We start from the raw sequence: 27,605 nt of genomic DNA on the forward strand, positions 1-27,605 counted from the left end.
TATGCAGCTGTAAAAAAAAAAAAGACTTAGAAGCATTCTGTAAACTGATAAGAAATGATTCCTAGATATATTAAGGGGATAAACTGGATATTATTAATATACAATAAGGGTATTACATAATAAGGTATAGTATTAAATCAAAGCACAAAAGAGTATCTAGAGTGTGCCACCCTTTCTGTAAGAAAGATGAGAAAATATGCACATATCTGCTCATTTGTACAAAAAAAAGAGGAAAGAGAAATTAGAAATTAATGAAATTGGTTACTGAACAAGGAGTAGGTGGAAATGACATGGAAGGAAGAGAAAACAGGAATGGGATAAAAGAGATCAGGGGGATGACATCTCTCCAAGTATACCCTTTCACGTAGTTCTGACTCTTAGAATCATGGTAATGTTTCACATCCCCTCAAAAACAAGTAGTTCAAATTAACCAGAATGTGAAGGGAACCCGAAACAAAATGCAAAGAGTCACCCAACTCTGTTACAAATGGAAAACGTAACCATAATGTAGGAGATAAGGAAGAAATAAACTAATCTAAGTAACTTTGGAAGACAGTATTTTGCAAGGATAAAGACAAAAAGAACTGTATACAATATTGTACTCTGGTTAGTGAATTATTTTTCAGAAGGGTATGAGTTAGCAATTCCAAAACTACTTTATGTGTACACTAGGACTGAGCAAATAAGTAAACATATTGAAAGTGGGGGAGGGGTGTAAAACAAATGAAAGAAATATTTAATAATTACAAGAAAGAAAGGAAAGAAAACACCTAGAGGCCCAATAGTTATCTTTCCAATCCAAATTTCTACTTCTCACAAAAGATTTCTATTTAACTGAGAAATGGTCTATGAGAGACAACATCCAAAAGCAATTTTTCATTTTATGAGGCTACACCCTTTAAAAATACTACCTAATTAGTACCAAAAATAATCGAAAACAGTGTTTCAGGAATTTCTTACTATAGAAAAATAGCATGATGGATATATATTCCCCTTATGAAACAATATTCTTTAAAAGATATATAGTATTTTAATTTCCCCCATTTTTCCCCCAAATATTAGTCAACTCTCATTTTAGGGAAAGTGCTCTGGAGATGTGTTTAAAGCATTTCATAAATGCAAGTATTTGGAAACGTTTCATTATTCTTTATAAAATAGGGTAGAAATCTACTCCAAAGTTCCAAAGCTTTTGCAGGTTATTTCATTAATATCATTAAACTTTAACCAAGAACCTACCATGTGCTGGGAAGTACGTCAGGCATAGATTAAGGTTACCAAGCACCTAACACACAATAAACCTAACACAAAATAAATAAAGCACATAATACATAATAAACTGTTGAATGCTAATACAGTCTGCTGAATAAAAAGAAATTCTTACCACAGGTCTCTTAACCTCACAGGAATAATTTCTATTTTACACTGAACAATTTAGTGTTGGCAGATGATCAGACAAGCCAACATTAGGAAGCCCTCTTCCCAGTTTACGCCTTCTTGCTTTCATATTAACATTAAGAATTGCGATTTTAAGAAATTACAGCAATGACAAAAACACAATGTGCACAATCAAATGTAATAAATGTCTTTCCAATAAGCCATCCAATGGTATAGTATCAAAAATATAAAAATATTAAATTTCAAACACAGAGGTGTTGCTTCACACATAGACTCACTTGGGAAACCAAAGGCGTGCTTTCTTCCACAAAAACATTGGTATTGTCAATACTGAAATTCAACTTACAAACTCAAATACATTTAAAAATAAAATATGCATATTTTTAGAGTTTAGCTAGCTACTCATACACAGAAACTGAAAAACTGAGGTGCTTCTATAAAAAAAAATGACAGACTTAAGTTCAATAGGCCTGAGGGATTATAATGAAGACTAAATCTGAGAAAATACCATGTATATGATCTCAAATAAAAGAGAAAAAATTTTGTAAACAGTAGCTTTCCCTTTTCAAAGAAGCCTCAGTGTTCTGGACTTTGAGGTCAGAACTCTGACTCAAATTTTAGCTGCCTTATTTATTTATCATGTACTTCAGCTTAATACTTAACTGCTCCAATTCTTGGTTTCCTATCTGTAGAATGGGATAAAACCACCTATTTCAGAGAGTATCTATGAGGACTAAATAATTTTTATAAATCCTGTTATTACTACTAAGAGCTAATGTTTACCAGGTAGCAAAACATATGATAAACCTATGGTAAATAAAACAACGTGGTGCCAGTACAGGAATGGACAAATGAATACTAGAAAAGAACAAAGAAGACAGACGCAGACCCATGTAAATATGGGCATCTAGTAAATGATAATAAAGAGGGGGAAAGCATGGTGTGTCAATAATTAGTGTTGAAATACATACTGAAGTATCTGCAGATGCAGAAAAATATCTGGAATCTGCTTTGAAATAATTTAGACGCTGGGAGTGTGGGGACCATGAATAAAAATGTCTTTTTGTAGTTGACTTCCAACCAGCTCTACAAATTGCACTGGGTTAATATCTCATAAGTCTTTTAATATACAGTTTCCTGTCTTACTGTTTTCAGTCTTACACACTGATCAAAAAAAAAAAACTAAGAGTAAGATAGATAAGGAAATCGATATTTACTAGTTATAATCTAAGTAAGGTGGGATGATGAAAATGTCCTGGAATTAAGACAGTGGTGATGGTTGTACAACCTTATGATGATACTAAACACCACTGAATTGTAATTTAAAAGAGTGAATTTTATGGTGTGTGAACTACGTCTCAATCTTTTTTTTAAAAAAGCTCCTTCTAAAGAATAAAAGAACTTGTTAGGAGTCTTACCTACCAGAGCAGAGAATAAAAAACTAAAAAGTGGGCTTCCCTGGTGGCACAGTGATTAAGAATCTGCCTGCCAATGCAGGGGACACGGGTTCGAGCCCTGGTCCGAGAAGATTCTCACGTGCCATGGAGTAACTGAGCCCATGCACCACAACTACTGAGCCTGCACTCTAGAGCCCGTGAGCCACAACTACTGAGCCCGCGTGCCACAACTACTGAAGCCCATGCACCTAGAACCCGTGCTTCGCAACAAGAGAAGCCACCGCAATGAGAAGCCCGCGCACCACAAGGAAGAGTAGCCCCCCCGCTCACCGCAACTAGAGAAAGCCCGCACTCAGCAATGAAGACCCAACGCAGTTATAAGTAAATAAATTAAATAAATAAATAAATAAATAAATAAATAAATAAGAAAAAACTTTCCTGCCAAACACAGAGAGACACAGGTATTTGAAATAGTGTTCAAAGGAACAATTAAAATCATAATGGAAAGAAAGTGAAAAATTTGAATTGGACACTAAGATATTTCTAGGCTGACCCTAGAAAACAAAACAAAACAAAAAACCTCATGAGAAACAGCAATATGTATTCCTGTAATTATTTTGCCTTAGATGAAACAAAACACAATAATACACACATAGAAGCCTGGATGTTCGGCAAGAATGAGCATGTTAGTTACAGGGTTAAATGATCCAAATATATTTTCTCTAGTTTGTGCTTTAAGCCAAGAAAAATGTAAAAGTATTGATATATAGCATCACTACTGTTTAGCAATCCCAGTATCCAGTCAGGCATAATTTTGTAATAAAGTTTTTAAAAGCACAAATGCAGGTTACTGCATTAATTTATATCACCCACCAGGAAAAGAAACTTGGCTCAATTAAAGCTGCCACACTGAAATCTGGATATGCAGTACAACCATGTGTCAAAGGTAATTTAGTCTAGCAAGGTCTTTCGGCATAAAGATATTTTTTCAACTTTTTAAACATTTTATAATGGGAAAAAAGGTCAATTTTGTAACCCTGACTCCTTCAGGAAAAGACAGACAGGAAAATCTGACTTCCCCAGCAAGATAAGAAAACTGATTAGGAAGTGATTATCTTGAAAAGCATGACCAGTTAGGGCAAACTAAAACAATAGTCCTGGAAAAGATTCAATTGCTTGCCCTATACAATAAGTGACTCAGTTAAAAGAGGATAAGTAATGGCAGGATAAAGATTTTCATTAAAAAAATTTTCTTTCCCTAAAATTGGATGAAACTCTTTTCTCCCTACTCATGACCTCACCTCTAGGAAGTACTGCATCTTTCTCAACATGACTATCCATCCTACTGACCTTTAGAAAAGATAAGCATTCGATCCAACAACGAATGTCTAGCAATCCTTTTCATTTTTATTAATGTTAATTCGATAGGAAATAAAGGAATACATTCCATTTGTTTAAAAATGTAAACATTACATATACAATTAATGTTCCCTTTGACCATTGTTCCCCACTCCATGGCAATTCTTTTTTGTTTGTTTTTGTTTGCTTGTTTGTTTTGCGGTACGCGGGCCTCTCACTGCCGTGGCCTCTCCCGTTGCGGAGCACAGGCTCCGGACGCGCAGGCTCAGCAGCCATGGCTCACGGGCCCAGCCGCTCCACGGCACGCGGGATCCTCCCGGCCCGGGGCACAAACCCGCGTCCCCCGCATTGGCAGGCGGACTCTCAACCACTGCGCCACCAAGGAAGCCCCATGGCAATTCTTTAAATCTAATCCAAACCCCACCTAGTGAGTTCTCTCATATAAGGAGAGATGGAGAGCAATTGGTTACCATTGTTGGCATTAGTCCTTTTAATCTTGAGGGTTTAACAATGAGCTTTTAAACACACATAATTTAGGGAATTCCCTGGAGGTCCAGTGGTTAGGACTCTGCGCTTCCATTACATGGGGCACGGGTTCGATGATCCCTGGTCAGGGAACTAAATTCCCACATTCTTTGAGAATGAGCCCCTAATAAGTATTTGGTGGTGTAATTTACCTTTTTTTTTCTTTTGCTGCAACACAGCTTTATCTAGTCTTTCCAAAGCATTCAATTTAGCCTTCATAGAAACAGGAAGTCTTTCTTTTTGTATCAATACTCATAGTTGATGGGCTTATTTAATTATGTAATTACAATATCGAGTAAAACAAGTATGAACAGGAATGGAAATAAACACGATCCACCAGAAGAGAGAGGGCTTCCTACCCAGTCTCCACTGGCCTTCAGAGCATCCAATGCATCTACCAACAGACTCTGCAGAGGCAGTGAGGCATGTTGGTTAATCTGGCAAACAGGTTAAGTGAGATTCAACTAAAAGAGCCCCTAGTGATAGAAATACACAGGCAGTACATATTCTGTGGGCCAGACACTTGAAGTGAATGAAATATTTGCATGAAAATGATTTTGCTTTTCTGATTTTTTTCTTCTGGCTCACCTTTTCCAAAGACTGGTTCTGATTTGAACTGGTTCAGTGGGATTTTTTTTTTAAGACTTAATTCTTTTAGAGAAAAAAAAAACTTATTTACTTTTGTAGCATACAAAGGTTCTGTTTTCACTGCTCTTTTGGACACTTTCCAGTTTCTCTGTGTCTCTCTATAAACATTCACGTTATGACCAAAGGCAAAAATAAAAAAGAAGGTGGGTCTGATAATGACTCTCATATGTTTTCCTCCTTTAGCTTGCCCCGATCCTGCAGACTATATTCCTGAGGACAAAGCACTTCCTTCACCTCTCCTAGGCCCACGTCACCTGGAGTGTCCAACAGGAGAAGCTGGGAAATGACAAAGCAGAGAGAACCCTGCTGCCTTAACACTCGAAATCAGCACAATAGAATTTATCATTATATCCGCATGCCAATAAATACTAACCCAGGTGGTTACTACATACTCCGAAGTTGTAACATAATATTCAAATAACAAATATTTAAATTCTTGAAGAGCATCTGTAGATTACGCCTCTAATAAATGCTCGGAGTCTGCATTTGCACCAGATGAATCAGAGAATGGAGATGTGTTGGTAAGAAGGAAAAAAGAGAATTAGGAAAGGGCATTATAGTTGGCTCACCTTTCCTTTCTTCTGTGTCAAGCTGATAATAAGAATACTCATATGTTTCTCTGCCGTTTCAAGTTGACAGTCTAATAAATTTAAGCCAAATGACTCATTGCTCTTTTTATATTTTAAGGCTTAGGTGCGTACAAATTTAAAATTGCTATATCTTTCTGGTGACTTGAACTTTTGCTATTTTTGAAATGTATATCTCTTTATGCTTCTTGCCTTAAAGTCTGTTTTGATATTGGGATAGACACATTATTTTTCAGTAGGTTAGGATATGCTTGGTTTCTTTTTTTCTATCCTTTTACTTTGGACCATTCTATATACATATACATATACCTAAGGTACTTGTCTTAAAAGCAGCTTGTAGATGAATTTTATTGTTTTTGCATTATGAAAAGTTTTGTTTTTTAACTGAGTACTAAGTCCATTTGTATGTAATGTAACTGCTGATAAACTTAAGAATCATTCTACAGTCTTACCATTTGTCCCACCTGTTCTACATGCTTTCTTTTCTTGCCTTCTTTTGGATTATTAAGTGTTAAAATTATTATTATTCCATTTCCCCCTTTATTAGTTTTTACAATCTTTTATTATGCTATTAGTGGTTATATTGTAGGGTCTGATAACACGAGCCCTAACTTACAAAAGCCTAATGTAAATGAGTATTTTTGCCAGTTCCTGGACAGTGAAAGGACCTTATGAACACCAGCCCTTTCTAGCTCACTACTGTTACTATTATTGTTGTGTGTTTTCATTCTGCGTTAATTTTAAACCTCATGTAAAGCCAACTTTACTTAAATTTACCAACACATTTACCCTTTCCACTGAACTTCACTCCTTCCTACAACTCCACACTCCCATCTGGAATCATGTTCCTTTTACCTGAAGAATTCTTAGTATTTTTTAGTACAGATACTGCTGATGACAAATTCTTTGTTTGTTTGGCTCAAAATGTCTTTTTTTCCTTAATTTTTGAAGGTATAAAATTCTAGACAGGCACTTTGAAGACAGCATTCCTCTGTCTTCCAGCTTCCATTGTTCCTATCAAGGCTGACTGAACGCCCTTGAATTTAATGTGTGGTTTTTCTCTGGCTGTTTTAGGATGTTTTCTTCGTCTTTAGTTTTCATCCGTTTTACTACAAGGTGCCTAAGTGTGGTTTTCTTTGTATATTTTCCCTTGCAGTTCAAAGTATTTCTTGACATTGTGACTTGTATTTATAGCTGGTTTTCGAAAATTCTTGGCTATTATCTCTTCAAGTACTGCTAGACTCTTGGTGTCAGAAACAATCTGTCTAGTTTCTCTTGATCTCATTTTTTAAAATGTACGAAGTATCTTTAAATGATCCGTTATATAATATATTAACACACTATGCATTTTAAGAGACTCTAATAATTGGGTAATGTCTTAACGGCTTATCTCAAGATAAATTATGTTCCAACTTGAAGGATCCTGCTTTTCTTTTTTTTTTTTTAAACAAATCTTTGGTAGGAATTTAAATTCAGTCCAATGTGTGCATAAAACCTACTTCACTGATACCTACTGCATAAGCCATTAATTGGCCATTTAGTACTTTTAAATGAATAGGAGCATAAGTCTATAGGTTTTATGCAAACTTATGCATGAAATTAAATTTCTACTAAAAGATATGGATTCATGGTATGTTTAATATCATTTTTTGCTTTATATTTAAGGTTATTTCTATTTTTTAAAACTACATTAAGAAAAATGCTTTCTTTACCTAATGGAAATAGAGCACTATACATCTTTGAATATATTTCAGAGAGAAACGTACACCATTATACATCAGGTAAGTAGAAATACAAGCAACAGCACCAGCACACCAGAGCTATTTTTTTCAAAGTACATCATATTGGGCTTCTAATACTCTCAGTGACCAAAGAGCCAATTATTAATTTGTTCATCTTCCAAGCATAGTAGCTACTCAGTGTTTCTTGATGGGTTGCTCTGTTGCCTACTGAAGTTTCCTAAGTCTGGGTATATAGAAAACTGACAATGACTCATAAGGACAGCACCTAGGGCAAGAGGTACACTTATTAGGCTCCATTTCAAAGGTACCAAATGGTGGAATCAGAAGCATCTTCAGCTTAACCTATGAATTTAAATTCATCCTAATAATAAAATCCCTAATAATGACCTGCCATAAAATGAAATAATCTATTATATGCCATAAAAATATAAAGTCTTTTCTATTTATAATAGTCCTAGAAAACGATAAAAGTCTAACTTACAGAGTATCAACGGGCAAAATGAGTTTCTATATAAAAGTACATTTTCCAGGGAGTTCCCTGGCAGTCCTAGTTAGGACTCCACGCTTTCACTGCTGAGGACACGAGTTCAATCCCTGGTTGGGGAACTGAGATCCCACAAGCTTCATGGTGCAGCCAAACAAAAAATAAAAAGTGGGGACTTCCCTGGTGGCACAGTGGTTAAGAATCCTCCTGCCAATGCAGGGGACACGGGTTCGAGCCCTGGTCAGGGAAGATCCCACATGCCGCGGAGCAACTAAGCCCGTGTGCCACAACTACTGAAGTTCGCGCGCCTAGAGCCCCTGCTCCGCGACAAGACAAGCCACCACAATGAGAAGCCCGCGCACCGCGATGAAGAGTAGCCACCGCTCGCTGCAACTAGAGAAAGCCCATGCACAGCAACGAAGACCCAATGCAGCCAAAAATAAATAAAATAAAATAAAAATTTAAAAAGTCAACATTATAAAAATAAAAATAAAAAATAAAAAGTACATTTTCCAGATAACTATATCTTTATCTTCCTAAAGTGCTAAGATGTTTTCTTACATGTTTATTTAAAATGTTAATATATTACATACTTTCCTACCTATCAAACCCAGGCATACTAAATATAATTGGGATTTCTATTTATGATGAAGGTTTATCATCATGAAGATAAATTACTGCTTTGGGGAGGTGACATAAGTATGCTTCAAGGTTGGAGGTGATTGACTCCTGTGCATGAAGGGACCCAAGGCTACCGGCTGTAAAAAACCTGATAGCCAAGAACGAAGAATCTTCTTTCTTAAACACAGACCTGATAATAATTTGATTGTAATCACTTCAAAATGTTCAATAAGAATATAAAGGAGGAAATAAATATAGGAAGCACGTTTATAGCTGGCCCATACAGTCAGTCAGTCAGTCTTACCTTAACAAGCCTCTTCTCTTTATGGAGCAAAAAAACTTTTAATATCACTGCCATAGGGATCACTGAGGGAAACAACTAGAGTTTAAGAACAAATTCATTTATAACTAGAAAATGGAACGATCGTGAAACAGAAGAGGCAAGTTGGCTTGCCTCTAAAGTTTCTCTCTGCCTGAGGATATAAAAATCTGCCAGTTAGAGGTATGCTCAGAACTAAGCAGCATGTTTATCTGATGACCCTTGGGAGAGCTCAGAACTATGGGTCACCTTCATGTGTCTAGTTCAAGTACTGCTCCTACCAGGGAGGTGGAACCATCTGCACCAAGGAGATTGGAGCTCAGATCAGGGACAAGGGAGGTGATGGAAAATTCTGAAGCATAAAGTAATGGAGCAGGCTGAGGGGAGCAAAGAGAGGAGGAAAGGGTCATTCAGCACTGAGGTACCTGGGAAGAGAGTAAAAGGAAGAGGGAAGCAAAAACCAGAGACAAGAAGATGCCAAAGAAAGGAACCAATTGTACCACTTAGCTGCCTGCTTCCAAGACCCAAAGCTATTAACAGAATAGGTCAGCTAAACTACAATTAAAGAATCCTTTAAGGATTAACCAGGAACCTAGTCACCAATGTAAATCTTACCTCCAAAATAAGTAGTTCTGAGACCCCCCATGAATGAAAAAGTGAATATAAAATGACTGTTTTTAAATTACATTTTAGATTATTTGGTAGAAATGTTATGTTACGAATAATACTGTTTCTTTTTTTTTTTTTTTTTTTGGCTGAGTTGGGTCTTCGTTGCTGCCCGCGGGCTTTCTCTAGTTGCGGCAAGCAGGGGCTACCCTTCAATGCGGTGCGTGGACTTCTCATTGTGGTGGCTTCTCTTGTTGCAGAGCACAGGCTCTAGGCGTGTGGGCTTCAGTAGTTGTGGCACGTGGGCTTCAGCAGTTGTGGCTCACGGGCTCTAGAGTGCAGGCTCAGTAGTTGTGGCACACGGGCTTAGTTGCTCTGTGGCATGTGGGATCTTCCCTGACCAGGGATTGAACCTGTGTCCCCTGCATTGGCAGGTGGATTCTTAACCACTGCGCTACCAAGGAAGTCCCGAATAATACTGTTTCTTTAAAATACTTCCTTCAAATCAACTTTAGTACATGAAAAAAGTCACCTTTGTTACCAAAAGGTAGATTACTTAATTTTTAAATTAAGTTAAAATCAGAAGTAATGACAACAGGATACAACAAAAGCTATTCTCTGACTTAAATATTTTCAATGGCTTTATTGAGATATAATTTACATACCATAAAATTCACTCATTTTAAGTATAACAAGTCAACGATTTTGATGAATTTAGAGTTGTACAACCATCATCGCAATCCTTACATGTTTTTATTATATGAGTTGTCAGTAGATAATAAAACAATCCACTTCTCTCAAGTGCAATTGTACACAGACAATTAAACTCGTATTTAAACAGAAGCACTATCTAAAGACCGTGCCTGAGAAGCAGGTCTCCAGCAGAGGCTGAGAGCTCTGCAGGGACCCTGTCAGGCTTCTCTTCCTTTTTCTCCAGTGCCCTTGAGCAGTGGGGTTTTCTAATGGCTTTTTAGGAAACTACTAAGGCAATGCTGGTGACACTCCATTCATTCATCACTAAAGTATAAAAATATTTCATGTCGTTGAGTGTCATAGCAAGGTCTCCACTGACAGCCACGGACTAAAATCAAACGTTTTAAATCATACGCATAATACACTTTAGCATTTTAATGATCATGATATGCTCACCACTTTAAAAGTGAAGAAACGGCAGATGGTGTGTACTGTTTGAATGAATGGGAGGGACCTGAGTGAACTGTCTGTAGCTGCTCAATACTAGGAGTAGTAATTCACTTATTACTACTAACCTAAGAGCCTCTATTGCTAAATTAATCAAGACTCCTGACAATTCTCTCTTCAAACTATTTCTGAATATATCGTGGGAAAAATACGTTTGCATTTTATATTCAGATATTTCTTACCCTAACGAGCTTATCCTTTTCTCAGTCTTCAAAACACGTATCCCCCGGTGATACGTTCCAGGACCCCAAGTGGATGCCTGAAACCACGGATAGAACCGAGCCCTATATATACATTCTTTCTTGAACACTGGGATCATTACTAAGTAAAATAAGCATCACTTGAACACAGCACTGTGATACCTCGACAGTCGATCTGATAACTGAAACGATTACCAAGTGACCAATGGGCTGACAGCATACAGTGTGGATAAGCTGGACAAAGGGACGATTCACATCCCAGGCAGGAGGAAGCAGAACAGTGAGATTTCATCACACCGCTCGGGATGGCGTGCAATTTAAAACTTATGAATTGTTTGGAATTTTCCATTTAATATTTTCGGACCATGGTTGACCGCAGGTAACTGAAACTTTGGAAAGTGAAACCACGGATAAGGGGGGGACTACTGGAGATTTTAATTTAAAGAGTTTTTGTAATCCATTTAAAGCCTCCAGCCTCAAGCAATCTCTTCCTGGCTCTGTGATGATACAGCTATCTCCTGGATGGAAGGCATCCCTAAGGAAGTGGTGTTTGGGTTGAGGCCTGTAATATTAGTACGATATCTGGACAGGGCCAAGGCGAGGGGTGGGGAATGAGAGGAGAGTAGTCGTTGGCAGAGTTAGCAGCTGTGCAAAAAGACTCCCGTGATTGAGAAAACACATTTCAGGCCTCAACTCAGACATCACTTCCTCAGGGATGCCTTCCATCCAGGAGCCCCCGCTACCACCAGTCAGGCCCCTCTGCTATGTGCTTCACAACATCCTACGTTTTTCTTCTTCAGAAGCTTATGTTTAATGATAAAATTCTGATGGGGTAATTAATGTCTATCTCTTGGCTTCGATTCTATGTTCCTGGAAGCTTTGAATTTTGTTCCTCCTGCAGCCCCCAGCACATAATAGGCACTCCGTAAATATTTATTAAATAACTATTTGCTGGATATTTTTGAATAGCTACTGCACAGGGGGACACAGCAGTGAGCAAAACACACATAGCCCCTGTCTTGGAGCTTATATCCTGGGGAAGGAGGATGGGTGGAAGAGGACAAACGAAAAAGAAAACAAAAAATTAATGTGTGATTACAGCTGTGGTAAGAATGTGACTATCATCCTTACTCCCCCCTGGACACTACAAGGAATAGAAGACAATGATTTTTCATGAAGCTTTACTTTTCCTTCATCTATTTGGCACATTACATGTCCCTTCCACTTTCTGTTCCTCATCTTAATAAATCCCAAGTGATCAAACCAAAGTCAGACACCTTCAGGTTGTCAAAAATAGACTGCATTAGACCCTGGCTGAAAGTCCACCTGCCTGTAGATGTCTGGGGAAGACACCTTCCAAACTGAAGAAAGGCTAATGGTTCTAAATTGTTGTTTTCTAGGCACCAGGGTTAATAGAACAATCTTGGGGACAGAGCTTGCTAAAAGGAAGGGCAATTATCAGCAAAGGATACCACAACCAAATAATACTTTTAAATTCTTCCACCACACATTTTTCTAACGGGGCAGATGGGTTATAAAATATAACCTTCACTAATGCTGCTAATATTTCACTTCTAAAAACATTACTTTTTACAATCCCCACCATGTCACCTTGTAGTGACATGTTAGTATCATTAGTTTCAGTAAACATTAATATTATTGGGAAAAAAAGCCTAAGTTTAAAATTTGTTCAAAATTGTATAGCTAGAACTTAAGTGGTTTTCTAGTGATAAATGTGACACCTCTAAGTTATCTTTAAAACTAAGGAAAAAATAGTAATAGCCAGCATCTATTGAATGCCTACTATTAACAGGAGCTATGCTAAGCACTTCATGTGAGTTTTATTAAATCTTACAATAAACATATCTAGGAGGTGTCATCATCTTTGTCTTATAGTTGGCAACTGAGGCTTGATGAAGTAACCTGATCCAAGGCAACTGTGTGATCTTAAGGTTAGTCCACTGCTGGGGCCAGTGCCTACTCAGTGACATTTGGGGAATGGCCTATTCCACTGTAAAACAAAGGGTCAGAAGCAATGGGGGCAATTCTCTTTGACATGCTTTTGCAGTGAGCTTTCCAGTGGATGTTAGGCTCCTGTTAAGGGCTGAATTATGTTCCCTTAAAATTCATATGTTTGAATCCTAACTCCCAGTGCCTCAGAATGTGACCCTATTCTAAAAAAGTGGGATCTTTAAAGATGTAAGTAAGTTAAATGAGGTCATTAGGGAGGGCTCTAATCCAATATGACTGGTGTCCTTATAAGAGGAAATTTGAAGACAGACACTACACAGAGAGAAGACAATGTGAAGATGATGTGAAGACACAAGGAGATGACAGCCATCTACAAGCCAACGAAAGAGGTCTCAGAAGAAATCAACCCTGATGAGACCTTGATCTTGGACTTCAAGCCTCCAGAGCTGCAAGAAAATAAGTTTCTATTTAAGCCCCCCAGTCTGTGGAACTTTGCTGCAGCAGCCCTAGCCAACTACTAACGGTTCCTAAGTCACGACTGCTTACATCCCGTGAGCTCGATGACAGTCATGGCTCACCCACGCCGTTTTCAGACTCAATGACAACTATTCAAGTAAACTTATGTTCCCATCTCACTAGGCAAGAACAGAAATGCGTGCATTAATATGTAGAGGCTAAGTAGGAGGGAAACAGCAGTGAGAAAAAGTTTAATCACAGACATTTTATTCCCCTCGTCTTCTACTCCCGGAAGGGAAGATGCCCCCGTAGGAAAGCGCACATGGAGCGATCATCTCGGCTGTAACACATACCAGGAACACACTGCCCATGGGCCAAGGTGGTAGTGTGATCAGAGCAAGAGCTTTAATGGGACACAGGGAGGGGAGGAGATGAGGCATGCCCAGGACAGAGGATAAAGAAAGACAAGGTGACAAGAGTAAGATGGATGCTCAGGGGGTGGGAGCTGGGGGTGGAGTGATACACAGGGCGCGGCTGCAGTTCTCTTGTGGGTGAGGGGAAGAAGAACAGCAGGGGGCCCAGAAAAAACTTTCCTTTGCTTCCTCCCCACACCCTTTCTTAACGGCCAAACCTTAGAAGTGATAGGGCAGGAGGAAGAAAAAAAAAAAAAAAAAAAAAGGGACAGGTTAGGAGAGAGAAAAACAGAGACCTTCCCTGCCCTTCTATATTTCTTTTAGTATTTTTTTCTCTAGTTCACTCTATTCCCCACCTTTCCCTCTTCCAAAATATCCTATATAACAGATATCTACACTGCCTACCAACTTCTTGGTTTTGGTCCAAAGAAAGGCATGTGGTGCAAGGAGAGAAAGTGCACGTAAACAGGGGCTGACCACAGGAAATGCCCACACCTCCGCTACCTCCTAATGACCATACTTTGACTGCATCAAACTCATCAGCCAGTAACATATTTGTACATTGCTTGTAGGAAATGACTTTGGTTGTCTGCCAAGTACAAACCCTCCTGCTTTGCTTGCCCGTCCCGCTTAAAGCAGTGGGCATGTTTGAACTTTGTGACCAGGGAAGGTCCCTGGTCAAGGAAAGCCAAAAAGTCTCTTCCCTAGGGGTCTGAACTAGATAGCTAGTCAGTCTCCAGGGGTTGTAGGGAACATCAGATGTTGGTTGGCTTGAGGGCTGAGGTTGGTTTGAGTACCACATAAATGCATAAATTCTGTCCCATGTAACATAGAAACAGAGACAGCCAAAGGAAGAGAAGACTGTAAGAGCTGTACAGGGGGAAGTGGTGGTCAGATACCACCTGCCACAAAAGTCATCTCAGATCCTGAACAAATCCATTTCTTGGTTTTGTTCCCTTGAATTCCTAATAAAAATTTGTTTGCAAAAACTGATAGGTTTGTATTTGCAACCAAAGATCTGATGAAATAGTGATAATTTACTAAGCACCTTTAGGTATATTATCTTATTTAAGACTCACAATACCCTAAGGAAAAAAAGCGGGCAGTTAGTTTTACTCTTGTTTTACAGTTTATAAAGTAGGGGCTCTGGGGTGTTGTGGCCCCCAATGAACCAGCCTTCTGGGATGGAAACCCTTGTGAAGCCCCTTCCCACGTTAGTTCTACGTTTGGATGTGTGACCTCCTTAGACCAATGGGATATTAGCAAGCTCAGTGACACAAGCAGAGGCTTGATAAGCCCTTATACATTGGAACTTGTCATCTTAGCACCCTGAAAGGATGCCCAGGTATCCAGGAGAGAGAGAGGCCCCAAGGAGAGGCCTTGTGAGATGAGACACACGGACAGAGATGCCACAGGAAGGAAAACTGAGACGCCCCCAGGCAAACCCCCAGCTGAATGTTGCCACATGGATGACCCCAGCCAACAGAAGAAAAGGGCAGAAGAGCTGTGTGGTTGACCCATAGAATCGTGAGCTATTATACGTTGTTGTTGTTTTAAGGTGTTAACTTTTGGGACAGCTTGTTACACAGCAACAGATGAAACAGATGTTATGTAACTTCTCCTATATCTCAAAGCTAATAAATACGGCCTGAATTCAGGTCTCTTGACTCATGTCAGTGATTATTCACTGTTTCAAGATGTAACTGAAATTGGAGAAAAATAACTCCGAAGTTTCATAAGCTTCACTTAAACAATAGAAAATGAATTTTAGCTCAGAACATTCAACTGTGAAATTATCCTGTCAGCATATAAATGAATTAAAGATATACATATGTAAATGTGGACAGGTAGGAGAGTGTGACTAAAATACTTAGCATGTTACACAATGTCTAATGCTTTTCTCCTTTGTATTGAAAGAATTTAAAAACTACCAAAGACAGAACGTACAATAATGTTCACAGTGGTATTATTTCTAATGGCAAAAAAACAAACAACAATGACAAAAATTACCCAATGACAGAAAAAAGGATAAATTATGATATATTCATGCAATAGTGAAAATAAGGAACTAAAGTTTCCCATATCAATGTGGATAAATCACAAAGCATCAAGTTGTGGGAGTGGAGGGGAGAAGTGAAAGAACACAAACAGCTTAATATCATTTATATAAAATTCCCCAAACACAAGGCTCAGCAACATATTGTCGAGGGATATATATGTAAGAACAGCAATAATGAAAATCAAGGGACTAATAAGTACAATACTCAAAAATCACAGACTCTTTTGAAGGGAAGAAGGCAGGAGAGGATATACTTGGAGAAAGGCAGGGAGGGCTCCAAAGACATTCATCATGTTTCATTCCTTAATCTAGGTGGTAGATAAATGTGTGTTTGTTTTTCAGCAAGCTATACTGCGTATCCGTGATAAATAGCTTTTTGTGTCTATAAAATAGTTAACACATTTTAGAAAATAACCACAAGAATCTAGCAAAAGAAAATTAGACTGTCTCTGGCAATTTGTGCTTTATATCATCCAGAAATCAACCTAGCTTCCAAATGCTCAATAATTTTATTTTTAAAGCATTTTTAAAAGCACACTACAGAGGTAGCCACACTCCCAATAACACAGCAATAACAGCAAAGCTTCCTATAGCTCTTAACTCACATTAAAATTGATACCAAAGGAAAAAACAGATATTTAAATTCAGTGCTTAAAATATTTCATTCAGTCCTTTTCATGACTTTTTGGGACCTGCCTACGTAACACCTACCTTCTCACAAACAAAATTCCCTCTGAACTCAGCACAGGTGCCTGTCCTTCAAAGGGAGGGCTTAGTGAATGATGTAGACCTTCCATGAATTTGCCTGCCCTGGATACAGCTCCCGGAAAGGACTGCACTGTGTACTAACAGATCCATACTCCTCCCTGGCCAGAGTTGACTATACTAGGAATGGACAGCTAACCCAAAGCCAACCAGTCCTAGTCTGACACCTGCCTACCTCTCCAGCCTCATTCTTACTGTCCTCTCCTTCAAAATCAGTATCGTTGGTGGATCTTTCTGTCAGAGCACCTAACGCAATTAACAAATAATTATACATTTATTTCCATGACTACTCACTAATGTCTAACTTCCCTCTTAAACCATAAGCTCCGCTCATGGTGGGAACAGGTCAGTTATTGCTCATTATTGTATTCCACTGACTAGCACAGTTCCTGACACAATTCCTAAAAACAGGCATTTAATAGCTTGTGGGGGGTTTTTTTAAGAGGAAGAAAGGATTTTAATATTATGCTCCCCTTTCTCTAAAGCTTTTTGGGCATCCCTTGGAGATACTGTGGGTTCAGTTCCAGACCACTGCAATAAAGCAAATAAAACGAGTCACACGAAATTTTTTGGTCTCCCAGTGTAGAGTTGTTTACGCTAAACTGTAGTCTATTAAGTGGACTGGCACTATGACTAAAAAATGTACATACCTTAATTAAAAGTACTTTCTTGCTGAATATACAGTGGAGAAAAGACAGTCTCTTCAGCAAGTGGTGTGGGGAAAGGTGAACAGCCCACGTAAATCAATGAAGTTAGAACACTCCCTCAACACCATGCACAAAAATAAACTCAAAATGGCTTAAAGACTTAAATATAAGACATGACACCATAAAACTCCTAGAAGAGAACACAGGCAAAACATTCTGACATAAATAGTACCAATGTTTTCTTAGGTCAGTCTCCCAAGGCAATAGAAATAAAAGCAAAAAGAAACAAATGGGACCTAATCCAAACCTGTAAGCTTTTGCACAGCAAAGGAAACTATAAACAAACAAACAGACAATCTACAAACTAGGAGAAAATCTTTGCAAACCATGTGACTGACAATCGTTTAATTTCCAAAATATACAAACAGTTCATACAACTCAATAACAAAAGAACAAACAACCCAATCAAAAAATGGGCAAAACACCTAAGTAGACATTTCTCTAAAGAAGACAAACAGCCGGCCAACAGATACATGAAAAGATGCTCATCATCGCTAATTATTAGAGAATTGAAAATCAAAACTATAATGAGGTACCACCTCACACTGGTCACAATGGCCATCATTAAAAAGTCTACAAATAACAAATGTTGGAGAGGGTGTGGAAAAAAGGGAACCTTCCTATGCTGTTGGTGGGAATGTAAATTGGTGCAGCCATTATGGAAAACAGTATGGAGGTTCCCTAAAAAACTAAAAATAGAGTTGCCACATGATCCAGCAATCCCACTCCTGGGCATATATTTGGAGAAAACTGTAATTCAAAAAGATACATGCACCCCAATGTTCATAGCAGCACTATTTACAATAACCAAGACATGGAAACAACCTAAATGTCCATCAACAGATGAATGGATAAAGAAGATGTGATATATATATATACATATATGATTATATATATATTTAAAAAATCAATACAGTGAAATATTACTCAGCCGTAAAAAACGAATGAAATAATGCCATCTGCAGCAACATGGACAGACCTAGAGATTATCATACTAAGTGAAGTAAGTCAGAAAGAGAAAGACAAATACCATATGATATCACTTATATGTGGAATCTAAAATATGACACAAGGGAATTCCCTGGCAGTCCCATGGTTAGGACTCGGCGCTTTCACTGCCAGGGCCCAGGTTCAATCCCTGGTCAGAGAACTAAGATCCTGCAAGTTGCGTGGCGTAGCCAAAAAAAAAAAAAAAAAAAGAACTTATTTATGAAACAGAAAAAGACACAGACATAGAAAACAAACTTATGGTTACCAAAGGGAAAGAGGGGAGGGAAGGGATAAATTAGGAGTTTGGGATTAGCAGATACAAACTACTATATATAAAACAGATAATCAACAAGGTCCTACTGTATAGCACAGAGAACTATATTCAATATCCTATAATAAACCACAATGGAAAAGAATATGAAAAAGAATAAATATATACATGTATAACTGAATCACTCTGCTGTACACCAGAAAGTAACACAACATTGTAAATCAACTATACTTCAACCTAAAAAAATACATTCTTGGGACTTCCCCGGCAGTCCAGTGGTTAAGACTCTATGCTTCCACTGCAGGGGGTGCAGGTTTGATCCCTGGTGGGGGAACTAAGGTACCACATGCCCCATGGCACAGCCAAAACAAACAAACAAACAAACAACACCAACAACAAAATATTTTCTTGCTAAAAAATGTTAACCATCATCTGAGCCTTCAGTGAGCTGTAGTAGTAACAAAGATCACTTATCACAGATCACAATAACAAATATAAAGTTTGAAATATTGCAAGAATTACCTAAATGTGACACAGAGACATGAAGTGAGCAAATGCTGCTGGAAAAACGGCACCAATATATTTGTTTGATGCCAGGTTGCCATAAACCTTCAATTTGTAAAAAAACGCAACATCTGCAAAGGACAATAAAATGAGGTATGCTTGTATGTTTGTTTCACTTATATGGAAATACACCCACTTTGGGCAGACCCAAAATTAAGGTAAAGGAATCAAAGCCATTACAGAATCTACATTTATCCTCAAAGAAGAAAATGTCATAGAATGCCACATTAAATTTGACAAGTTTAAGGAGTTTACAGAAACATACCTGAGTGAAGCTGAATTTTGCCAATAACACCTTCTACCAACCCCAGACAAATGGGATTCCAGGCAAGAAGTAGATCAGTAGCTAAAATAAAATAAGAAGCAATCATGAAAAAATATTCATCAGAAAACATATTAAAACAGTATCTTTATAGAGAACAAACTAGTGGTTACCAGTGGGGAGAGGGAAGGGAGGAGGGGCAATATAAGGGTGAGGGAGTGGGAGGTACAAACTGTTGGGTGTAAGATAGACTCAAGGATGTATTTTACAACACGGTGAATATAGCCAGTATTTTCTAATAACTGTAAATGGAAAGTAACTTTTTAAATTGTATAAAAAATTTAAAAAATTTAAAAAGAAATGTCACAGGAATGTCACAAGACGATTAAAAAAAAAAACAAACGGCATCTTTAACAGTATATTAAAAAATGATCAGCTTCCCAAAAGAGCAGTTTTCAACACCCAGAACTGAATACATTACCATCGAGCACTTTGTGGACAAGTATTAATTCCGACCTGAATAAGTCTTCTAATATACGGACAGTTATGGGGAGATAACTGAAATTCTAAAACTCTACTCAGATGGGAGGCAGTACTCTGGCGCCCTGCAGTGGAGGAAGGAGGCTGGTACACTACAAGAGGGCAAACAAGAGGAGTTATCCAAGGTGCTGTCTCCATGGCCAGTCCCAGATCCAAAGACAAGGATCTGAGAAACCACCGCAGAGATGTGCACTTACTGAATCACACTCTGGAAAACACCCTTTCCCAAAGAAGCTAACACCAAGCAAAGAATCCCAGAAAGCAAGTGCTCTTTTATGTGACTTCTATGGAAAAAACAATAGGAATTGCTTCCATTTATATTGAGTGCCTAATATGTGCCAGGCATCCAATCAGGGTTCCTTATCTGAACCACAGAACAAGACAATGATTTGGATGACTGTTTTCTCAGTTCTCCCAAGGATGGTACATAATTTGTATCATTCTAGACACACAGAAGAGAAGCTAATTCATTACATACAAAGGATGCCTGAGGACATTAGGGCATAATTCTGTTGTGGAACCCAGGCTACAAAAGGCTGTTATATCCATGGAGATAAAGGTAACATCAGTGATGGTTCAATAGCAGCAAAAAATTAGCAAGAATGAAAACAGCATTTCTCTTAGCAGAAAATTAGAATTACATTTTAACTATTACCATTTAAATTCTATTTTAATGAAATGTATAATCAATCTGTAACTCATGTGGGTAATTACAGAAGACTTAATAGTTTAGTCTTCAAATTCATTTGAGTTTTGACTATTGTATCTTGAACATCTTTGTTGTTAATGATACATTCAATGGGAGGCAAAAAAAAGTTAACTTCTGTTTTTATTTCAAGAATTAAAGTAAAATAGGGAATTAATTTTTTTAAAGGCTGTTATACACATTATCATTTCTAACCCTAACAATTCTATGAGTTAGGTATTAGGAGTCCCAATTCACAGATGAGGAAATGGAGCCTTAGAAAAGTAAAGTGGCCATGTCATACAATGGATCAAGGGCAGAGCTGCAATTCAAAGCCAGGTCTGCATGACTCATGGCCTGTGCTCTTAACCATCCAACTACAGTGCCTCCCTCAGAATTTATATATGGAACTAATCAGTAAGACAATATTTACATTTTAAATAATATGCATTCTTATTATAAATACTGTATAAAATTGGAAAAATATATTTTATCACTTCCATCCCGCCACCCAGAGATAACATTATTTTGCTACATTTCACGTCTGTGTGCATATCCAACTGCAATATTGCAAACACAGCACTATATGTTCATTTTTCTTACACCATTTCGTATTTTCTCACATCTTTAAAATATTCTCCAAAATTATAACTTCATGGCTAATTTTCCACTTAAGGAAGCACTTCCTCACTCTTGGACATTTAAGTGATTTCCAGTTTTTCCCTATTATAAACAATACTGTGATCAATGATAAACATTATGCAAAGACTTTATTTTCCTCCCTAATTAATAGCTTTAAAACAGCTCCTAGGAATGAAATTAATAGGTGAAAACATAAAGAAAAAAAAATGAAAGCTTTCAAATATTACCAAAGTGCTTTCTGCAAAGGTTATGCACCAAGTTAGATTTCTGCCAGAAGCATATGAAAATGCTTCTTATGCTTGCCATCATTTAGAATTTCTTTTTAAATTTTGCTAATTTGATGGCATCCATTGCCTAAATGATGTTTATTTTTTTTTCATTGCTGGTAAGATTAAACATTTAATTATAAAACTGACTGCTTATGTTTCTTCTTCTATGATTTGCTTATTCATATCCTCTAAAAATTTTTCTTTATGTTCCTTATTGATTTATGATTCTTTTTATATTAAGAACATCAACTCTTTGACATGTTCGTAAATATTTTCAGTTTTAAATTTTTATACAAATCTGTTTTTTCTTTTTTTTTTTTTTTTTTTTTCTTTTTGCTGTATGCGGGCCTCTCACTGTTGTGGCCTCTCCCGTTGCGGAGCACAGGCTCCGGATGCGCAGGCCCAGCGGCCATGGCTCACGGGCCCAGCCGCTCCGCGGCATATGGGATCCTCCCAGACCGGGGCACGAACCCGTATCCCCTGCATCGGCAGGCAGACTCTCAACCACTGCGCCACCAGGGAGGCCCCGAAATCTGTTTTTTCATTATTTTTTCGCTTATTATCTAAGTTGTTCCTTACCCATTATCAATTATGTATTTATTAATTTTACCTCTTTGTTAATTTATAAAAATCTAACTCTAACTCTGGAATTCATGTTGGTGTACAAACTAAAAGTACCCTGATTTCTTTTCAAATAACCAGAATCCCTGTCAGGCAGGCCAAATCTCAACATCTGCCAACACAGGTGCCCCTGCTAAGGAAATAGCTCCAGCTACTCATAACCCCACCCTGACTTCAGATGAACCACCACAGTTTTTAAAACTCTATCCCTTGGGTTTCAGATGAGCTCTAGGAATATGGAGGAGGACGAAAAAGTTAGAGCTAAAGCAGTCATGGACAGTTACATAGAGGAAGTGGAACTTCAAGCATAAGGAAATCAGAAAGAAAAATGATGCAGCAGAAAGAAAGTACAAGGTTTGTTTTGGAAACTGTCCCTTCACTGGGGAAACACGTATCAAGCACCTTCCAAGAACCAGGCACTGTTATCATTCTAAGATATAAAAATAAAGGAGCAAACAGTATAGATCAGAAGACCAATGAGTATCGTTAGTATGGTGGAGGTCTTTATTGATAAGACTGGAAAAAGTAAACTGAGGCCAATAAGGAGAGACTTGAATAAAAGACTAATGAGCCTTACTTCCTGGAGGCCTTGGCAGGCAGATAATGACAAAAGTAAAACAAGACTGCAGCCAGGGATTAGGTGACAGCACTGAAAGGGGGTGGAGACTGCGAGTAGGGAAAGGAGCTAGAAGGTTATTTATTACAAGAGTCTTGGCTTGAAAGGATGTGGTAGCTTGGGGAGCAGGGTGGGCAGTAGGTGAAGAATGTACAAAAGGAGATTAACATGAAACACTGCAAAGGAAACTACACAAAGGACAGGAAGAGGGTAAATTTTGAAATGACAGTGAAACATCTATCCTCTCTTGAGAGGGATAAGATAAGGACATACATGAGTAAGAAGGAGGAAGGCAGAAAAAGCAGGGTATACCGCAGCAGGAGAAAGGGTGGGCGAGAACCTCTTAACTCAGTAATACCCTTTTGCACCTTTGGCATTTTGAACCATGTGACTATAGCAGCCATTCAAGAAAATTAAAATTTCACTTAAAAAAAAAAAAAGAAAAAACTATAAAGATGACTAAGTTTTGTGGTCTAACGACTAAAAATAATAGTCACCACCAGGGACTTCCCTGGTGGTCCAGTGGTTGAGACTCTGCGCTCCCAATGCAGGGGGCCCGGGTTCGACCCCTGATCAGGGAACTAGATCCCGCATGCCACAACTAAAAAAAAAAAAGATCCCACGTGCCACAACTAAGACCCGGCGCAGTCAAATAAATAAATAAATAAATAAAAGTAAAAATAATAGTCACTAATAATCTTTGAGGTTATTTGAGAGAGAACTAGTTAGGCCATTAAGACTGAGTTCATGATAGGGTGGTCAAGGAGAAATGTCTAGGCATAAAAACCAGGAGCTATTTAAGGAGGAAAAGAAAACAAAAGAAAATGAAATCAAAAGTACAGGAGTAAAAGTTAACCTTGCAAATGAAAGATATTACTTTCTTCTAAGTCTAGAAGAAAAGATGAAAAGGCTAAATATAGAAATGGAGATGAGAAGCAGATGGATGTATCGTATGGCCTTGACTCAGTAAAAATAGGAGTCAAAGTCATCTTTGCTTTAGCAGGGGGAAGGACAAGAGGCAGAACAAGAGGAGTACCGGATGCTTGGTGTGGTAAGGGGAATCATCCAGAAAGTCAGTTTGTAAATGTTCTGTGTGTACTTGAAAAGAACGTATATTTTCTTAGTGTTTTCAAGAAAAAGGGTGTCAATTCAATCCGTTGGTGGGTCATTATATCAATTTTGTACAACGAGATCAGCACTAACAGCAAAGAAACAGAAAAGAGAAAAACTGTACCATGTAAGGGGAAACACTTCACAAAACTTGTTTCTGAAGTTATAGGTATATACATATATATATGTCTGTTCAAGTCATGCTTTTAAAAGTATTTCTTACTTCAAACATTTGAATACACTATTAAACTCTGGGGTGAGGGCTCATTATCAACTTTATTAATTATTTTATTCAACTGCTCTATGTACTTGCTAATTTTTTTGACTGCTTAGCCTAATACTTTGACAGGGTTCTTTTTTTTTTTTTTTTTTAATCTCATGCTTTGTGTACTCTTCCTTCTTAATTTCTGCCTCATTTTTGAGACTATGTTGTCAGGCACATACAGATTCAGGATTATTATATCTTCCTGGTGAATTGCTCCATTTATCAGGATGTAATAACTGCCTTTATTTCAAATAATGCTCTTTGTCCTAAAGTCTAGTTTGTCTAACATTGATATTGTAAAAGAAATACGTTAGGCATGAAAAAAATACATATAACATAGAACATTGTTAATCCAGTCATATTTCTTCTCCGACTCCCCAGAGCCTGAGAAACAAAGTCCAAGTTCCTTGGAAAGGCTCTCAAGGCCCAGCGTGGGCTGTTCCTGTCTACCCTCTTCCCGCCTCCCCACCCCAGCATCCTTGCCTTCCTACAGTCATCCAGAAGTGTGCACAGGCTGGGCCTGGAATGCTGCTCCCCACCCACTTCGGCATGCTGTTCATTCCAGACTCAGAACAAGGGTCACTGGTGTTCCCTGACACATTCCCCACTCCACCCACCCAGCAGAACTGATCAGGTTCTCTTTTGTGGTCCCCCTGAACCCTGCTCATATACGCATCGTGGCATCTCATTTTGGTTTAATGCACCTGATTACTGACTTTCCTGTCTCCCTGACTGAACAGGAAGCTCATCAAGAACAGAAAATTCATTGAGACCTGATCTCATTTAGCTTTATGCCCCAAGTGCATGACATACAGCAGGCTCCAAATGCTGAACAGACAAATGAACGAATGACACAGAATGGAGAAGCAGGTTGGAGTCAGATAATTTGCACTGAATCACGTTAGAAGGGTTCAGTATTTGACGTCACAAAGTTAAGGTCATCTGCTCTATTTCAAATAAAGATATCATGGCTGGCAGAGGTGAAGTGTCCAATACTAACTACACAGCTTGTTCAAATCAAAACCCCATACCCCACTCTCAGTCCAGGGCTCTATCCTACCTCTAACACCACAAGTTTCCCTACCATGTGTAATTACTCAGATATAATACTCTCATTTTAAGTTCGTATGGGGCTTTCAGCTCACCACCATCATTCCAGCCACACAAGCCAGAACCTGGGAGACATTCAAAATGCTTTCTTCCTGGGAGTTCCCTGGTGGCCTAGTGGTTAGGATTCCGGACTTCCACTGCTGTGGCGTGGGTTCAATCCCTGGTTGGGGAACTGAGATCCCACAAGCTGCACGATGCAGCCAAAAAAAAAAAAAAAAAAAAAAAAAAAAAAAAAAACCAGCTTTCTTCCTCACCAAGTCCTGTTGATTCTACCACCTCATATCTGATGAATGTTTCACTTCTCTCCATCCCCGCGGCCACTATCCTTGTCCAGGGCCAAGACCTCCTCCATCTAGATCATGAGAAAACCCTGGGCAGGCCCACAGGCAGCAGACTGTTTAACACATAACAGGCACTCACATGTTTACTGAATGCAAGGAGGACTCTAAACGGTTTGGTACTGGAAGCCCTTAAGGTAAAAGGCAGGAAGCTGTAAGAATGAGGCTGAAAAACCAAACAGGGACCAACTCAGGAGGACCACAGGCAGTAAATTCAGGAGACATTTCCTCCAGAGAGGGCAGATTTGCATTTGAGATTGAACATTGGGGCTAGTATGCAGAGGATGGATGGGAGAAGGCAAGCCTAAAGCCAGAGATCCAGGTGACAGGAGTGTGCATGAGGGTGACCTGGTTCCAAATCTGCCACTGGAAGGCTGGACAGAGTCAAGAGATCCTGAGTGACATGGGCACAGCCTGCGTTCCATGTCCTGAGGGAAAAGTCCCAGCTCTGCTACAGTCTTGGAACCCCTTTCAACTTCAGGTCCCTCTTTCATAAGCGGGAATTCCATCTAACTTACAGGATTTTTATGAGGATTAAATGGAAGAATTATGTGAAAGTACCCAGCACAATGCCTGGCACATAAATGTTCAATAACTTTTACCTCAAGTTGGGAAAGGTATATGCATTTAAAATTCCAGGTTCCTAGCACTCACTAAATCTCTCTATAGATTTTTATTTCAAGGGTCTACATACGGCTTTTTATTTAAAAAGGAAAGGATAAAAAAGGAAAAACCCAACTTCGATTGTGTTTTACATTAAATCTTAAGGCCATAATCCCTAAAAGCCTTCTGAGAGTAATAAATGTTTTATGAAAATATCTCAATGCTTAAACATGCCCCTAAAATTCTGTTTCTTCAGAATGTGAAACAGATACAGGGCTCTGATGCAGCTCAAAATTAGGCACGCAGAAACAGTCCTAGCAACCCAATTCAGATCCAAATGGCAAATCAAGCATAACTGCCAGCTTCCTCCCCTCCCCTAAAGTCCCCTACACTGGAGAGGGGAAATCTAGAAGCAGTAGAGTCTAAATGAAGGTTAAAATATACTTGGGAAAAAGACACAGACATCAGTAGACTTTAGTTATATACATGAAAATAAGTACTGGGGTCCTAAGTTTTGAGAAATCACAGAAGAACAAAAAACAGAATGGGTAGCTTTTAATCAGCAACAGAAAGACATCTGATAAAAATTCATACCATCCAGAAAATTAAAAAAATTTTAAAGTAAAAATAAAATTCATACCATCCTATGGAACACAGTAAAAGGTGACAGACCAAAAAAAACTGAGAAAAGCACAATAAATGGAAAACAAGAATAAAAGGTAGAAATAACTCATAATATATTAATAATTATAATAAATGTAAAGTTTCAACATACCAATTAAAAGACAGACTATTAAGTCTCAACTCTTCTATCCGTTTATTTAATTCTAGGCCTATTTTGTTTACCACTGTATGCCTGCAGCCTAGCACAGTGTCTGGCACACAACAGGGACTCATTCAATAGTTACTGAACCAAATCAATAAATGAGTAGAAGCAAGCATGAAAGAGTAAGTTGGAAAATTTCTCCTACCAATTGCTTATTCTCTTCAACTTTTAATAAGACTAAGATTGTTTTTAAAGAAAGTCCCAAAACACAAGTCTTTGCTATATAGGCACTTTTAGTAATAAAAGCATTTCCCTTTCAATAAATATAATAAACGATGAGCATGTGATTTCTCACAATGAAAGACTTAACTAAAAATTCTGGGAAACTTTAAATTATGTTAAAATCTCTAGCAGGTGCCCACAGCTTCTCACACCAATATGGCGACAAGCCAGTGGAGGAAGGCCTGAAATAGGCTATATATAACGGGCACAAGAAGGG

At 38.3% G+C, this 27,605-nt stretch overlaps 1 protein-coding gene across 1 annotated transcript in view; it reads right to left on the reverse strand.

Annotated features, from left to right (window-relative positions):
• Positions 1 to 27,605, reverse strand: part of INPP5F (inositol polyphosphate-5-phosphatase F) — a 96,967-nt gene that overhangs the window by 57,114 nt on the left and 12,248 nt on the right. The window contains exon 2 of the mRNA XM_060098833.1: positions 19,545 to 19,625. Within this exon, the coding sequence (XP_059954816.1) occupies positions 19,545 to 19,625 (81 nt within the window). The remainder of the gene's footprint in view (positions 1 to 19,544; positions 19,626 to 27,605) is intronic.

Source organism: Mesoplodon densirostris, chromosome 1 (assembly GCF_025265405.1).
Source record: "Mesoplodon densirostris isolate mMesDen1 chromosome 1, mMesDen1 primary haplotype, whole genome shotgun sequence".
NCBI classification, from domain to species: Eukaryota; Metazoa; Chordata; class Mammalia; order Artiodactyla; family Ziphiidae; genus Mesoplodon; species Mesoplodon densirostris.